Source organism: Felis catus, chromosome B4, assembly GCF_018350175.1.
Source record: "Felis catus isolate Fca126 chromosome B4, F.catus_Fca126_mat1.0, whole genome shotgun sequence".
Classification (NCBI taxonomy): Eukaryota; Metazoa; Chordata; class Mammalia; order Carnivora; family Felidae; genus Felis; species Felis catus.
The window spans coordinates 56,172,430-56,190,288 of NC_058374.1; the positions used below are offsets into that span (position 1 = coordinate 56,172,430).

At 38.8% G+C, this 17,859-nt stretch overlaps 1 protein-coding gene and 1 non-coding gene across 2 annotated transcripts in view; both read left to right on the forward strand.

The window, feature by feature from the left end:
• Positions 1-1,402: 1,402 nt before the first annotated feature.
• ETNK1 (ethanolamine kinase 1) overlaps positions 1,403-17,859 on the forward strand; it is a 67,682-nt gene continuing 51,225 nt past the window's right edge. The window contains exon 1 of the mRNA XM_045061549.1: positions 1,403-1,812. Coding sequence (XP_044917484.1) covers positions 1,657-1,812 — 156 coding nt within the window. The 5' untranslated portion in view covers positions 1,403-1,656. The remainder of the gene's footprint in view (positions 1,813-17,859) is intronic.
• Positions 7,500-7,631, forward strand: LOC111561563. The gene has a single exon (XR_002744206.1). It is a non-coding gene; the product is annotated as a small nucleolar RNA SNORA72 (small nucleolar RNA).

The window sequence follows — 17,859 nt, forward strand, 5'->3', positions numbered from 1 at the left end:
GATTCAACTCCCTTGCTGTATTATAATACTGTATTTTCTTTTTTCAGTTTATTTTTATTTTTTAAAAATTAAAAAAAATTTATTTTTGAGAGAGACAGAGACGTGAGTGAGGAAGGGGCAGAGAGAGAGGGAAGGAGAGAGAATCCCAAGCAGGTTCCATGCAGCCAGCACAGAACCTGATGCAGGGCTCCAACTCATCAACTCATAAAACCATGAGATCATGTTGAGGCGAAATCAAGAGTCAGATGCCTAACCAACTGAGCCACTCAGGCGCCCCTCTTGTTTTTATTAAATTCAAGTTAGTTAACATATAGCATAGTGTTGGTTTCAGGAGCAGAACCCAGTGATTCATCACTTCTATATAACACCCAGTGCTATTTTCTTTTTCTTCTTTTTATGAATTTACCTTTATTGACAGTGAGCTATTTATTTTGTGATTTACAAAGCTAAATAGGTTCGTTCTGAACAATCATTGTAAACTCATGTTAAGGAGGTAAACATTTGAATGTTAATTAAGCTGAATCCAGTTACTGATTTACCACTAATAAACATATTCACCATGTACTAAATGTTTCAGGGAAGACATAGATTAACAGATCATATCTCAGATCATTTTGCTCAATCATAATGAAGATTTGGAGGTCCCAATAAATTGTGGATTATCCAGTTTCCAATATTATCTTAACAGAGGAAAAGCTGCTATAAAACTTGAAGCTTAAAGTTTTAAGGTAGTTATTGTAAGGTCCATGCAGGAATAAATACCCTGAAACAGGCGTGGAGCCACTGTAAGTGCTGAGTCTCAAAACCATTTTTCTTCCCTTCCCTTTCATCTTCATCCTAGCCTATAACCTGTTTTTCCTGGCTCTGAATAATTCTCAGTATGGTTAAACATCTGGCATCAAAAATAAATCTTTAAGTGTTGTCGTCTTTACACAAATAAGTTTGTCCTAAATACCATGACTTCTGTATACTGTTTGCCCACCCAACTGTGTGGTCGCCAGTACAGAGCGGCTTCGAGATCAAGGCGAGCCAGTTAATATCCCATGCCCATATTCCGGCCAAATTCAAAGGCTGATCTGGGGGTTACTTCAGGGCACGTTCCTCGCTTCCGAGAAAAATTCAGTCATAACTCAAATTCAGACCCCAAACGCCCCCGATCATGTGATCTAAAGCTTCACAGCCTTTCGAGTCTTCGCAGAGCTCAGGCTCATTCCGGAAGAGGAGCCTGCGTTTTCAGATTAAAAGCAAGCGGGACGAGCTTTAGACGACCTAGGCACCGAGCTAGCTGCAGTCGCCCATTGTGCTTGGGGCTAGAAAGTCGTCTTCAGCCAACTGACGCAGGCGGAGGCCCCGCCCTGCGCGTGACGCTAGCGTCAGGCCAGTCCCGGCATGCTTCGCGGCCGCCGGCGGTGGAGTGCAGACGAGCGGAATTTTTCCCGTGAACATCTCCGGCTCAGTTGAGCTGCCGTTCAGACCTGGGTCGGTGAGAGTGTCGTGTCCAGCCGTTTTCCTACCGCTCGCCCGTCAGTCTGAGCGCCCCTAGCCCTCCCGCGAGGGCGCCCCGGGACGGAAGGATCCACCAGCCTGTCGGCGCCCGCCGTTCTCGTGGTCGCCGTCGCCGTCGTCGTGGTGGTAGTTTCTGCCGTCGCCTGGGCCATGGCCAATTACATCCACGTTCCGCCCGGCTCCCCGGAGGTGCCCAAGTTGGACGTCACGGTTCAGGATCAGGAGGAGCAGCGTTGCCGGGAGGGGGCCCTCAGCCTCCTGCAACACCTGCGGCCGCATTGGGACCCTCAAGAGGTGACCCTGCAGGTAACGCCCACATCTCAGTACGGGGTCTCTCACAGCCCAGACTCGGCCCCGGGGGGGTTCTCACAATCCCTTTAGTTCTCTGTCGACCCGAGAGAACCAACGGTAACGTCTTTTTCCTCAGTCCTCTGGGAAGTGACCCTGTGTTTCCTCCATCAAACCTAGGAAGGTCACTCCCCCTTCCTTCACAATTGCTTAGCGAGGTTGTCCTTAGGGCAGATTTTCTTTCTGGAAGCAGCTACGTAAGTGACGCACCCATTCACACCGGGAAAATCCCTGTTGATAGTTGCCCCTCCTCCCACTCCCCTGGCCTTTCTAACTGCAAAAGGAACCTTTTGCATTCCCCTTGCTAGGGGGTCCTCTTCAGTCGTCTCTAGTTACCTTCTCTCCTTACTCGGATAATGCTTTAATTAATTCATCTGGTCTTTTCCTTCCCCTTCCCACCCCTCCCCCCACCCCCTTCCCCCCGCCCGTACCCCCCACCCCCTTCCCCCTACCCCCTTCCCCCTACCCCCTTCCCCCCGCCCGTACCGCCACCCCCTTCCCCCACCCCCGCCCGTACCCCCACCCCCTTCCCCTTCCCCCGCCCCCTTCCCCCACCCCCTTCCCCTCCCTCCCCCCACTTTGCCTGCCACCCCTCCTGGCGGATAACTCCCCTGGAGGTCTCACCCTGCATTATCGTCTCGAACCTTCGGAATGGCGAGAGTATTCGATTTCAAAGTAATAACCATGGTCAGGCATTACTCGATTGAGTTCTTAGGTAGCTCTACACATATTTTATTTGAATCGGTGTTTCTGAATTTTTTTATTCGTCTTAGTAAAACTAGCAATGTCTGATGTTAGGTCGATCAGTGTGTCATATTGATAGACAAAAATTGGGAGAAAAATCTTTAGAGATCTAGGCGTTTTCTAATAACTTATTTCTAATAAAGTATGATTTAGTATACGTGACATTTTGAATATTAATTTAACTTTTAGAGTTTCGGGATCTGTGACAACGAACCTCCATTTTCCTTGCATACACACATGAAAGTCAATAATTTTGAAGGCTGAGGTATTTGGAATTTGTTTCAGATCTGTTTAAGAGGTAGCCAAATCATCTGGTTTGTTTTGTTGACTAATTTATTCATTAGTGTTATTGACTTCACAGTATTTCAGATTCTTTGCTAAAGTAGTCACCTATACAAAGATGAATAAAACATGAACAGTGCTCTAGGGCCCCGGAACAGTTCCTGACACTTGGGCTTTCAGGAGTGTTAGTTTCAGTTCTTGTTGACTAGAAGAGTTTTGAGCAGATTAAAAGGACTCATGTGTTTTAGGAAAAAAATTGTTCGGAATTTTGAAATTTTAAGGGAGCGTTAGCCAACTAAACAGGATGTAGTGACTCCAAAATGATTTTCATGTGTAATTAAAAAAAATTAGTATGCTATATTTCCTTTAATTAAAAAAGTTAAATTAGTTCAAACTTCCAAAATTGAACCTTCCAATTGAAACTCAGAACTCCTTATTTTATTAACTTATTGGTAGTTTATTACAGAAAATTTTTATATTTATTAAAATGATTTATACTCTGAAAGTCAATTATAAACTAAGCATACTAATTAAAGACAGTGCTGCTTCCTGGGAAACTTCGGTGCTGGCAAACTGTGCTACTTTTTAAGTAGAGAGTTTAAAGTTTTAAGCTTGAGACTCGTGTTTCTGTTGGTGTATTTGTCTGTAGAACAGTAAAAATAGCTATCCTGTGGTACCAGTGTTCCAGATTGTGAATTAGGTGATCTATATATTTTATCACTTAATCCTACAAACAACACTATTAGGTACTTTTTTTTTCTTTTTTTTTAGGTGGAATTAGTGAGATAAAGCCAGGGTATAGGTAAAAAAGGGACAAAATGGGAACTTTTTGGTTATTGGAAAGTACTTGGGATTGACTCTTGCCTTTTATCTACATAGCAACTTTTGACTTTAAGACCTTTGCACTCATAATCCAAATTTCTAATATACTTGTCAGTGAAGATAAATACTACCAGGGGTGTCTGGGTGGCTCAGTCGGTTAAGTGAACCACTTCGGCTCAGGTCATGATCTCTTGGTTTGTGAGTTTGAGTCCCGCATCAGGCTCTGTGCTGACAGCTCGTAGCCTGGAGCCTGCTTCAGATTCTGTGTCTCCCTCTCTCTCTTCTCCTCCCCTGTTCATACTCTGTTTCTGTCTCTCAAAACTGAATAAATGTTAAAAAAATTAAAAAAAAAAAAAGGTAAATACTACCACTTACTTTGCTGTAAGGATGATTATTAGAAATATAATCATTCCATGAGCAAACAACTCTTGATTAGAAAGTCTGACTTGGTGGTTATTTATTGGTGGTTTCTGAACTTGGGAAAATCTGACTCCCAAATTCCGTCATTCAAAACTCTTCTTTACTTTTTAAAAATTTTTTTTAAGATTTTATTTTAAAGTAATTTCTATACCCATTGTGGGGCGAACTCAGAACCCTGAGATCAAGAGTGTCATGCTCTACCAACTGAGCTAGCTAGATGCCCCTCCAAACTCTTCTTTATGATGCTTTAGGATTTCTTTAGTAAATCTCAATGGGAATATTTTTTTTGAGATTTGCTTTTATTTCCTTTGAAGTATAACGATAATCATTCACATTTCAGAAGGGAAGTATGTATCATATGGTCAACAGATTAATACTGGTATGTAGCCCATTTTTTTCTAAAATTTTTATGTAATGAAAATGTGCTTTAAACATACCTTACAGGCCAAGTCTACTAACACTTACTTTACTTGACGATTACTCATGTCAGCTGAACTGTTCAGAATATATTGGAAAATCCAGAAGCCAGCAAAAAAGACTTTGATGCAGTCAAAATGATATAGGGCCCAGTCTTTGCTCAGAACTTAAGAGACACATGGAATGCTGTATCTCATTTTAGATGGGATTTTAACAAGTTAAGTTTTTGGTTTTCCTATTCATACAAAATTGAAAGAACAAAGTATAAAAGGGGTGGTGAGCTTTTTGGAGTGTACTGTACTGCCCTAGAGTAGATAGAGTACATTTGAAACAATAATACCAGTCAGTGCTTTTTATTTCATAATATTTTACTGAAATTCCTAGTCAGATGGGGAAGATAAATAAAGTCATAATGTAGTGTTTTTAGAATGAACATTCATATTAATATGCGAGGATTACAGAAGAACATTTAAAAAGCATACGGTTTTTTCCCTTTTGTACTACAAGTTTTTCCATGTTACTGGATGCATAGTTTTGAAATCCCCCCTTTTTTTTAAGCATACATAGACTGTCTTGGAAACCAGTGCTGTGTTTGGTTTGTAGCTACATAGCAGTTTCCATATCCCCTTTCTTCTCTTTAGCCATGTTGGAAATGGTTACTAAAATAGTCTATTAAAAATCTATAAGCCTTCTTATTTTAATATCAATATTTGATATTTAATCTTTTAAATGAAGAATCAAAACATATATATACATAGAGAGAGAGAGAGTTCCAGTAAGCTGTGTCTTTACTGTTCTAACTTAATTCTCCCCCACCCCTTTTTTTTAAGGTATAGTTGACACACAATGTTACGTTAGTTTCAGGTATTTCTTTTTTTTTTTTAAGTTTATTTATTTTGAGAACGTACCCCCAAGAGCTTGCATGTGCAAGCAGGGGAGGGGCAGAGAGAGAATCCCAAGCAGGCTCTACACTATCAGCACAAGAGTCCCATAGTAGGCTGGAACGGAAGTGTGAGATCATGACCCAAGCCGAAATTAAGAGTTCAGCGAAATTAAGAGTTCAACGCTCAACCGACTGAGCCACCTGGGCTTTTTATTTTTTAATTTTTTAATTTTTTTTTTTAATTAAAAAAAATTTTTTTTTTCAATGTTTATTTATTTTTGGGACAGAGAGAGACAGAGCATGAACGGGGGAGGAGCAGAGAGAGGGAGACACAGAATCGGAAACAGGCTCCAGGCTCTGAGCCATCAGCCCAGAGCCTGACGCTGGGCTCGAACTCCCGGACCGCGAGATCGTGACCTGGCTGAAGTCGGACGCTTAACCGACTGCGCCACCCAGGCGCCCCAATTTTTTAATTTTTTATTGTATGCATTTATTTTGAGAGAAGGAGAGATAGTTTGTGTTGAGAGCAAGTGTGAGCCAGGATGGGGTAGAGAAAGAATCCCAAGCAGGCTCTGTGCTGCCAATGCAGAGCCTGATGACCCATGGCTCAAACCCACGAATCTTGAGATCATGACCTGATCTAAAATCGAGAGTCAGACGTCTAACCAACTAAGCCACCCAGGTGCCCTCTTTTCTGTTTTTAGAAAGATGAGTTTTTTCCTTACTTTGAGAAGTTTCTGAAAAGTCTTAGGTAGATTCAAGTAATGTATTAAGTATGCCAGGAGGATATGATATTTATAGGAACTAAGTCGTGTAGATAAATAATAAGGGTTCACAGTTTTTTCAACGTAAGTTTTATTTAATAAAAAAATTTTTTTTTACATTTATCTTATTTTTGAGAGGCAGAGAGAGTCAGAGCACAAGTGGGGGAGGGGCAGAGATAGGAGACACAGAATCCGAAGCAGGCTCCAGGCTCTGAGCTGTCAGCACAGATCCTGATATGAGGCTCGAACTCACAAACTGTGAGATCAGGACCTGAGGCAAAGTTGGACGCTCAACCGACTGAGCCACCCAGGCGCCCCTCGATGTAACTTAGAAAAAAATTTTTTTTAAACTTTTTTGACAGAAAGAGTGCATGTGCATGTGGGTTGAGGGAGAGGGGCAGAGAAAGAGGGAGAGAGAGAATTCCAAGCGAGCTCCCCACTGTCAGTGCAGAACATCATCCCCTGAATCCACCAAAGGTGAGGTCATGACCTGAGCCAAAATCAAGAGTCCAAGCTTAACCAACTGGGCCACCCATGTGCCCTTCAGCATAACTTTTAATATAAATGGTTGGGTCCAATTTTCCATTTTGTATTCCTCCTCTTTCTGTTTTCAGTGTTTTATAATAAAGTATTTGATGGGTGGTAGGCCCTAAGACTCTGTTGACTGTGGCTAAGAGAGATGTATGATGTTTGATAGGCTCCTATCAAAGATGTGTAATTTAAAAAAAATTTTGTTTTAATGTTTATTTTTGAGAGAGATACAGAGTGTGAACGGGGGAGGGGCAGAGAGAGGGAGACACAGAATGTGAAGCAGGTTCCAGGCTCTGAGGTTTCAGTACAGAGCCTGAGGCAGAGCTCCATCCCATGACCCGTGAGATTATGACCTGAGCCAAAGTTGGATGCCTAACTGACTGAGCCGCCCAGGAGCGGTTAATTTTTTTTTTTTTTTTTTTTTTAAAGTAATCTCCACCCAACATGGGGCTTGAACTCATGACTCTGAGAGCAAGAGACCCTGAGCCAGCTAGGCTTCCCAAAGATGAATGTTTGATAGGCTCCCATGTCTTTTATTAAGATGGGACTAAAAAGTCAGAAGCCTAATACGGTAGTTCATTTTCAGGTATTAACAGCTGTCTGATTTGGACTAAACAAGTAACTTGACCTGTTTTGGGGGGCTTCAGCATAATGTGGTAGAAAGAGGATGGTTTTTGAATCCTGATACTAGCTATTTGTAACCTTTGGCAAGTTTTTAAATCTCTGAAACAGGATTTTTATCTACCTTGGAAAGCAGCAGACTGGTAGAAAATAGTAGAATTTACCACTTAATACTACTTTATTGATTTTGTAATAATCAGGGCAGGCTAAACATTCGCTATATTAAGACCATGCATGTGTCCCCAGACTTAGCTCTTTCCCTAGGTCTGGTTTTAACAATGCTGGTGATAAACCAACTCTGACTTACATGATGCATCCGTGGAAAATGTCTGTGACTCTAGGTATCTGATCATCCTTGAGAAATGACAGCAAAGCTAGTGTAACAACTTTTGAAGATAACCATTGCCAATGTGATGATTACCAGTTGCCATTAAACAAATTGTAAAACTGTTATGTCTTATTTTCTAGAAAAAAAAATACTACTTTATTACTAATAGTAATTTTACTACTAGCACCAGTTTTTACTACTTTACTACTAATAGAATATCCTAAGGAATGAAATGCGTAAAGTTCTGCATGGTATATTTTAGTACTACGCGCTTCCAACTTTTCCCCTCCCATCTCCCCCAGCACCCTCCCCCATTTGTAAGTGGAATACTTCATCTGAATTGTAAGCTCCTAAAATTCAGTAATTCTTTTTTTTTTTTTTTAATTTTTTAAAAATGTTTTTATTTATTTTTGAGACAGAGAGAGAGCATGAACGGGGGTGGGTCAGAGAGAGAGGGAGACACAGAATCTGAAACAGGCTGCATCCAGGCTCTGAGCGGTCAGCACAGAGCCTGATGCGGGGCATGAACCCATGGACCATGAGATCATGACCTGAGCTGAAGTCGGACACCTAACCGACTGAGCCACCCAGGTGCCCCTGAAATTCAGTAATTCTGACATATATTTTTTGTAACAGGCACGATGCTATTTTATAACCTTTTTTTCCCAATATTTTTCAAGTTTGTTTATTGTGAGAGAGAGCGGGGGAGGGGGAGAGAGAGAATCCCAAGCAGGCTCCACACTGTCAGCACAGAGCCCAATGTGGGGTTCGAACTCATGTATTGTGTGATCATGACTGGAGCTGAAATCAAGGGTCAGACGTTTAACTGATTCAGCCCCCCCCCCCGCCTCCCCCCCTCCCCCAGCCCTAGCACGATATTAACTTTAAGCAGCATCCTTTTGTACAACTAACTGTAACAAAAGGTAGGCATGGGAAAATGTAGAAGGGAACACTTCCTAGAGGAGGGGATACCTGAACTGAGCTTTGAAGGAAATATATGGTCAGATGGAATGGGGAAGCATTTCTGGGCAATGAAAAAAACTACTTTCACAAAGCTAGACTATAAGGGGGAAAGAACAAAGCTAGACTGAATATTTTGGGCCAAATGGAGTGTGAACAAGAAGAGTAGGACTGATTTTTGAGAAAGGGAGTTGTTAGATATGAAGGTTTTGTGCTTCATTAAGGAGGTGATATTTTATTATCTAGGACATAATGGAAGCCATTGAATGTTTTTAAGGAGGTGAGTTATAGCATGTATTTTTTAAAAGCAGTAGCAGGCTATATTGAAGGCAACTGTAGTTGAATGAGATGTTTTGAATTGGGGAATAAGTGATCCACTTAGGACATTGGTTTTGAAACTAGTGGTTACTCCACATGAATAGAATGCTAAGTCAGCAGAGTGGGTTGAAACTACTACAGTTTAAAAAGATGAGTTAAAATAGGATGCAATAGGATAGATCAGAGAGTCTTGCAAATAATAAGGTGAAGCTTTTTTCATATGAAAGTATGGTACTGAATTAGATGATAAATATATTTTTGTCTGAGTATCACATTAAAAAATGTTGGAGAAAACCTTAACCTAGGAGGACTGTTAGTTCAGACAAGAGTTGCTGCTACTCAAATAAGGACAGTGGCCTTGGAGATGAAAATAAAGGGCAGATTGGGCATTTTGGAAAATAAATACGAAGGAGTTAATTGCTTGTTTGCAGGTGAGGGAACAGAGAAGCTTAAGGATTTTTTTTTTTGGGGGGTGACAAAGATAGGGAGGTAATAGAAGACCTATACTTAAGGAATCAGAGGCTAGATATCTCCCTTGAGAAATATTTTGTCTTCTGAGGAGTTATTTTGCTCTTTGATATAATAGATGGGCTGTAAATAAATTTTTATCATCCTTTTAAAAATCGTGAGATATAATAAACATACAGAAAAATCTATGAAACGTAAATTTTTTTGTAGAACAAATACTGTGTAACCCAAACCATGGTAAAGAAAATATCAGCAACCCAGAATATCTCCATTTTACTTCCTGGTCCTAATCTCTCCCTCCCTCTAGTGGTAGTCACAATAACAGGTTTTTTTTTTTTTTTTTTAATATTTATTTATTTTTGAGAGAGAGAGAGAGACAGAGCATGAGTGGAGGACAGGTAGAGAGAGAGGGAGACACAGAATCTGAAGCAGGCTCAGGCTCTGAGCTGTCAGCATAGCGCTAGAGGCAGGGCTTGAACTCATAAACCACAAGATCATGACCTAAGCTGAAGTCAGATGCTTAACCAACTGAGCCACCCAGGCGCTCCACAATAGCAGTTTCGTTTCGTTTCATTTCGTTTCATTTCGTTTCGTTTCGTTTCGTTTCGTTTCTTTTCTAACTGTTTTTCTTTAGTAATTTTTTGCAAATCAATTCTGGAAAACAGTGTGGAGTTTCCTCAAAAAATTAAAAATAGATCTACCCTATGACCCAGCAATAGCACTGCTAGGAATTTACCCAAGGGATACAGGAGTGCTGATGCATAGGGGCACTTGTACCCCAATGTTTATAGCAGCACTCTCAACAATAGCCAAATTATGGAAAGAGCCTAAATGTCCATCAACTGATGAATGGATAAAGAAATTGTGGTTTATATACACAACGGAGTACTACGTGGCAATGAGAAAGAATGAAACATGGCCCTTTGTAGCAATATGGATGGAACTGGAGAGTGTGATGCTAAGTGAAATAAGCCATACAGAGAAAGATACCATATGTTTTCATTCTTATGGGGATCCTGAGAAACTTAACAGAAACCCATGGGGGAGGGGAAGGGAAAAAAAAAAGAGGTTAGAGTGGGAGAGAACCAAAGCATAAGAGACTCTTAAAAACTGAGAACAAACTGAGGGTTGATGGAGGGTGGGAGGGAGGGGAGGGTGGGTGATGGGTATTGAAGAGGGCACCTTTTGGGATGAGCACTGGGTGTTGTATGGAAACCAATTTGACAATAAATTTCATATATTGAAAAAAAATTTTTTTTGCAAGTCAGTACTATGAGAAAATAATATACTGAGTATGAATTTCCTTTTGTAAGGGACATGAATGTGAAATAATTTAGTTTTACTACAAAGATATATCACAGTATTGAAAGTTTGAATAGGGAGAAAAACCATTTCTGATCCATATTTTATGAAAAAAAATCAGTTGTTTTTTCATTACCTTCTTTTGCATAGTTAGGATCATACCAAGTATATAATTATGTAGTCCTTTTTTTTAATGCGGACTTTCACTTTCCCGTGTTTGTATGATATTGACTATAATTTTTGATAGCCATAAATATAATATTTGGTCATGTTGAACATCATGTTCCTGAATTATTAAAATGAAGTTTAAAAATTTTTGAAGAGCTGTGCCTGGGTGGCTCAGTCAGTTAAGTGACTGACTTCAGCTCAGGTCATGATCTCACGGTTCCTGAGTTCGAGCCCCAGTCGGGATTGCTGCTTGTCAGTGCAGAACCTGCCTCAGATTCTCTCTCTCCCTCTCTCTCTGCCCCTCCCCTGTGCTCGCGCTCTCTCTCTCTCTCTCTCTCTCTCAATAAAAACCAAACAAACCAACAAAAATTGTGAGGAGTATAAACTAGAAAATTAGAAAGGTTCATATGCTGTCTAAACGTGTTGGTTTTGTTTAAAAAAATACAAATAATATATGCTCTTAATAAAATATTTAAAAAATATACAAGACTATGTAAAATGAAAAGTAAAAAGTGTAACTCCCTCAACTTCCAACTTCCATTCATTCTCCCCACAGTAATTTTGTGAGCAGTTTTTTTGAACTTCTAAAAAATCAGATTATGGGTTTATCCGGGCACATATTACCTATATTAATAAATATTAGTAAGTATAACCATATCCCTTTTGTAATGCAACAGAGTTATTCTGTATCTTGGATTTTAAAATAATATATCTTAGGCATCCTCCTGTGTCAGTATATGTAATCTACCTCATATTTTTTAACCTTTTTTTTTTTTTTAACTTTTTAAAAATAATCTCTACACCCAACATGGGACTTGAGCTCATGACCAAGATCAAGAGCTGCATGGTCCATCCACTGAGCCAGCCAGGCACCCCCTGCCTCATATTTTTTAAACAACATTGAATCATTTCTATTTTTTGCACGTTAAAGTAGTTTTGCATGAACTGCTCCTATACATATGTTTTGGATAACTTTTCTAAGTATATCCATAGAATAAGTTCTTACTAGTGGAATTAAAAAGTTAAAAACTGTGTGCCAGTTATGGGTATAGTATGTGGGCTTTATTTCAAAGAATTGGCTCATGTACTTGTAGAGGCTGGTAAGTCTGAAATATAGGGCAGGATAGTAGGCTAGAAACTTAGGTAGGAGTTGATGCTGTCATCTTAAGGTAGAATTTCTTCAGGAAAACTTAAAACTTATTTTATTTTTATATATCTTAAACTGATTGGATGAAGCCCACCCTCATAACTGATTGTACAGGTTAAGTGTAGCTACCGTACCTTCACAGTTGCATCTAGATTAGTGTTTGAATAAGTGGGTATTACAGCCAATCCTAGTTGACTCATTAAACTGTCATGCTGTTTCTCACTTTCGTATTACCAAATTGTCACAAAAGTTGCATTAATTTATACTTCTCAATACAGTGTTGGAGAACACGATTTTCCTTATACCTTGTCCAATCCCTGATACTGAATTTAAAAATTTTTGCCAGTGGGATACACGAAAATGGTATTATTATTTTACTTCTAATTTTATTATTTTGGAAGACGATGGAATCCAAGGGTTTCTTCCACAAAACAATTAACTGATAAGTATTAATTTCCACCTTTCTAGGTTTTTTAGTTGGTTTAGCAACCATTAGCTTAATAATTGAAACTTGCCTTTACTATTTGCCTTTACTATTTACTATTGGCATGAGAGTTTATTCATTTAAATTCAGTAGTTAACTGGTCATTCTAGACCATAAATACGTGTCAAAACAGGTTCCCTTTTTGGCATATTAAATCATTAGGACTAAAGGAGTTTCATAGTTGATATGTAGAATTTAATATTTTTACCATCTCAGGGTTTGTAGTTGCAGGACAGTGTCAAATATTGAAAGAAGTATTGAATTATGATTTGAGGGTCTAAAGAAGACCTTCAAGTTTATTAATACCACTGTAGCTTTTAAGTGTCAATAAAGCCATAATCTTGGGGCAGCTGAGTGGCTAAGTCGGTTAAGTGTTCAACTCTTGATTTCGACTCAGGTCATGATCTCACTAGGTGTGGAGCTTGCTTATGATTGTCTCTCCTTTCCCCTCTGCTTCTTCCCTGCTTGCACACTTGTGCTCTCACTCTTTCTGTCTTTCAAAAAAAACAAACCCCAAAAAACAAAAAAAAAAGCCTCACAACTTCCATTGTGTTGGAGCAAATAGATTTGCCATCTGTCTTATCTTTCCACTTCCTAGTGAACCATTCTAATTTTCTTGGTATTATTCCTAAGACCCATAAAGGGAGGCTTTAGACAGCAAGTCTGATACAGCATCCTGAATGGTTTCTTGCGTTGGTAACAGTAAAGTTACGTGGGGGACCCATATAGAAGGAGCCATCTTTTTTTTTTTTTTTTTATTAAATTTACTTATTTTAATAATAAATAAACAGGGGAGGGGCAGGGAGAGAAGGGGAGAGAATCCCAAGCAGGCTCCACACCAACATCGTGAGCGCAACACAGGGCTTGAACCCATGAACCATGAGATCATTACCTGAGCCAAAACAAAGAGTTGGATGCTTAACCAGTTGACCTACCCAGGTGCCCCATAAAAGAAGCCATCTTTATCATACAGTATTCATAGTGACCTGGGGGTGAGACATACTGAATATCTTGGTCACTGGAAAGCAAATCTAGTATGGTCTATGTATAGCATATCAGCCCTTCATCTGGATTATTCCACTTTGCATGCAAAGGAGGGACAGGACTCTTCCTCTTCTCAGGATAAACAAACTTTCTAGGCACTTTCATTCATTGTACCAGGCTGGCACTCTTGTTTGGGTTAGTCACTGCCATTCAGGAGCTATGGATCCTGCATTAGCTCAAGCATGGCATGGTCTTCATAGACTGCTCCTAACTTAACCATTCTTATGAGCCATGTTAATAAAGGTTCTTCAGGGAACCAGCTATATTGACCCCACTAAATAAGACAACTTTTACGCTATCTCCCCTGGTTTCAGTAGTTTCCTGACTTTGTCTCTTCGTTACCTGAATCATTTTGGTAAACAGCTGTAAATCTGCTCAGTATGATTTTTCTGTTTTGTGATGGTTTTGAAGTGAGCAGTTTGATGTTGGATTGGATCAGTTGGAATCTGGCTCTATTTAACATCACAGCCCACCCTAAAACTGTCTTTAGCTTTCTGTTCTAGGTAGTATGCTAACAATAGCCAGGGAATTGTGCCTTTAACCAGTTTCTTATTATTTTGCATTTTATTGTAGATTCAGTGATGAAACTCCTCTCAGGTTGGATCTGTTTCATCTGCTAGGTTTCATTTACTTTTACCTCCTGTAACAGATGGCAGCACGCCTGCTGTTTGATACTGTGGGTGATTTGGCAAACACCTGGCATCAAGGATTTAGCCTCTAACGCCTTTTATTTTCTCCCCCCAAAATGCTTTAGCAATATTACACTGAGTCTAGGATCATGCTAGCAAATTTGATATCCTTGGAACAGATTAATAGTCATAATACCAGCTTTTAACCTGTTCTTCCATTGTGTGATTTTGGATAAGTAAGGGAATTTATCTCGGCCATAATTTTCTCATTCTACAAACTGAGCATTTCTGAGGTATTTTACAATCAGTCTATACATAAACAAACATTTATTGAATATTTCTTTGTTGTAGGCCATTGTTTCTCAATCCTTTTAATAATTATTCTCGAAACAAAAATTAAAATGAAATTAATTAAAAAGCATTGTTGATTTCTATCTAACAGAAATTGTATACCAAAGAATAGGATTTTGTCAGGTAGTATTGAGCTTCGGTGAGCCACAAACCATTGTAATAGCTTTTTCTTGCTTCTTTGGTGATACCTGTTTTGAGAATGCATGTAATAGACTAAGAAATTTTATTTCATTTCATATATATGTATCCTTTGACTTCTGATGTGGTTATGTCCTGATAAACCCATTGTAAGTCAAAAATCCCCCAAATCGGAAATACATTTAACACATGTAACCTACTGCACATCATAGCTTAGCTTAGCCTATCTTAAATGTGCCCGGAACACTGACATTTGCCTACAGTTGGGTAAAATCATCTAACAGAAGGCTATTTTATAATAAAGTATTGAATATTGTATGTAATTTATTGAATACTGTACTGAAAGTGAAAAACAGAATGGTTGTTTGGGTACAGAATGGTTGGAAGTGCATTGGTTGTTTATTGTCATGATCATGTGGTTGACTGAGAGCTGCAGCTGCTGTTAACTATCATCATGAGAGGATCAAACTGCATATCGCCAGCCCAAAATTCATATTCAAAGTATGGTTTCTTCCAAATGTGTATTGCTTTTACACCTTTGTAAAATTGGAAAATCGTTGAAGGTAATGAGAAGATTAACGTGAAAATACATTCCTCCCGCTCTGAATATTGTGTTAACTCTTTAATAAAAGTCTATTTATTGTTGATAAGTGATACACATAATAAAAAGCACACAATTCATCGAATGTAGAACCTGATGAATGTTCCTACAAAATGACCATACCTGTGTAACTTATTACAGGAAATGGATTTGGGGAAACAGTACCCCTGAATCTTATGTTCCCCTGTAGTCATTATTCATCATCTCTCTCCCCAGCCAAAGATTACTCCTATCCTGATTTCTTACATCATAATTTTGTTTATGAATTTTTTAAATGGAATCATGTGGACTATTTTTGTTTTTTTGTTTTTGGGGCTGGATTTTGTTCAAATTTTGAGAGATTTATTCATGTATATATAGTTCTTACAATAACTTATTCCATTGTGAGAATGCACTTCAGTTTCTTTATTTCCTACTGTTGATGGACATTTGGGATGTTTTCAGTATTTGACTATTAAAAATTATGCTGTTACAAACATAATTATATATATTTTTGGTGAACATAAATGACCCTTTCTGTTAGGTGAATAGTTAGACTTGCTAGGTCATCTGGCTTAAGTATTTTCAGCCTCACTACATATTTTCAGTTTTCCAAAGTGGTTGTGCCCAGTTATACCCATAATGGCAGTATATGATAGTTTCAGTGTGTTTCATTTTTACCAACAGCTGGTATTGTCTTTATTTTTATCATTCTTGTGGGCATTAGGGATACCTTATGGGTGTAATTTGCATTCTGCTGGTGGCTAAGGGCATCTTTTTTGTGTGTGTGTTGGATATTTGGATGTCTTCTATTTTGAGGTACTTGTTCAAATCTTTTGCTGATTTTTCAGTTTTTCCTTTGTGAAGATGTTTATATGTTGTAGAGTTGAGTCCTTTTTTTTTTTTTTTAACGTTTATTTATTTTTGAGACAGAGAGAGACAGAGCATGAACGAGGGAGGGTCAGAGAGAGAGGGAGACACAGGATCTGAAGCAGGCTCCAGGCTCTGAGCTGTCAGCACAGAGCCTGACGCGGGACTCGAACTCACAGACTGTGAGATCATGACCTGAGCCGAAGTCGGCTGCTTAACCGACTGAGCCACCCAGGCACCCCGAGTTGAGTCCTTTTCAAATAAATAAATATTACAGTTATTGTCTGCCAAAATGTAGCTTGCACTTTCACTCTTAGTAGTATATTTGATAAACTTAAAACCAGTATTTGAATTTTTTTTCCTTATAGGTTGCTTGTTTTATGTCTTGAGATCTCTTCCTGTGTCAACCTCATGAAGATGTTCATTCTTCTGTATTTTGTACAAGCTTTATTGTTTTGATATTTTATATCTTGATCTAGAATTGTGTATGATGTTAGGTAGAAGGGATCATGATTAATTTTTTTCCATGTGGCTATCAGTTGACTCATTATTGTTTATTGAAAAGGCCATCTTTTCCCCGTTATAGTGTCATCATTGTCATAAATCAGGTTGCATTGTATGTGGGCCAGGTTATGTTGTTCTGTCCCTTTGGTCTGTTTTATCTGTTGCGCTGGTACTGTACTATCTTGATTACTCTCAGGCTTTACTATGGTTGTTGGAAGCTGATATAATTACTGTAGTCCATGATACAGGGTTTTAACTTTGTTCTTTAAAATTTTCTTGACTATTCTTGACTTTTTAAATTGCCATATAAATTGTAGACTCAACTTTTCAATTTTCACAAAAGAAACTGGATGAGAGTTTGATACTTTGTGGACTCTATAGATTTTTGAGAAGTAACATCATTAACAATATTGAGTCTCAAAATCCATAAACAAGGCATATCCCATTTATTTAGTCCTTTAATTTTTCTCCACATTTTTGCTTTTTGTTTTTAAACTTTAAAAAAAATGTTTACTTTTTTGAGAGAGAGAGAGCACGAGTGGGGCAAGGGCAGTGAGATAAGGAGAGAATCCTGAGCAGGCTCTGCACTGATGGTGCAGAGCCTAATGTGGTGCTTGAACCTACAGACTGTGAAATCATGACCTGAGCCAAAGTCAAGAGTCAGATGTTCAACCAACTGAGCCACTCAGGCACCCCAAACTTTTCTTTTTTTTTTTTAAAGTTAACTCTGCCCCTAATGTGGGGCTTGTACTGATGACCCTAAGATGAAAAGTTGCATGTTCTATGGACTAAGCCAGCCAAGCATCCTAGGAAGTTTCATTTTATTCTTAGTTGCACATGTGTTTATCATACATGAGTGTTGATTTTATGGTATACTTTTTTTTTTTTTTTTTTTGCTTCTCATGATGATTGCATGATTTTCCTCCATTTTTCTGTTGAGATGAATTACATTGATTTTTTAAAAAAAATTTTAATGTTGAAAACCTTTGCTTTTTAGAGTAAGCCCCATTTGGTTGTGACGTGTTCTCCTTTTTAAATATTAGTTATTGATATGTTTTTTAAAGTATTTATTTAAGTAATCTCTACACCCCATGTGGGGCTCAGACTCATGACCCCCAAGATCAAGGGTTGTATAGTGTACCAACTGAGCCAGTCCAGTGACCCTAGTAACTAATATTTTGATTGGAATTTTTGCAACTATGTTCATGAGAGTGGTCTTTATAATATTCT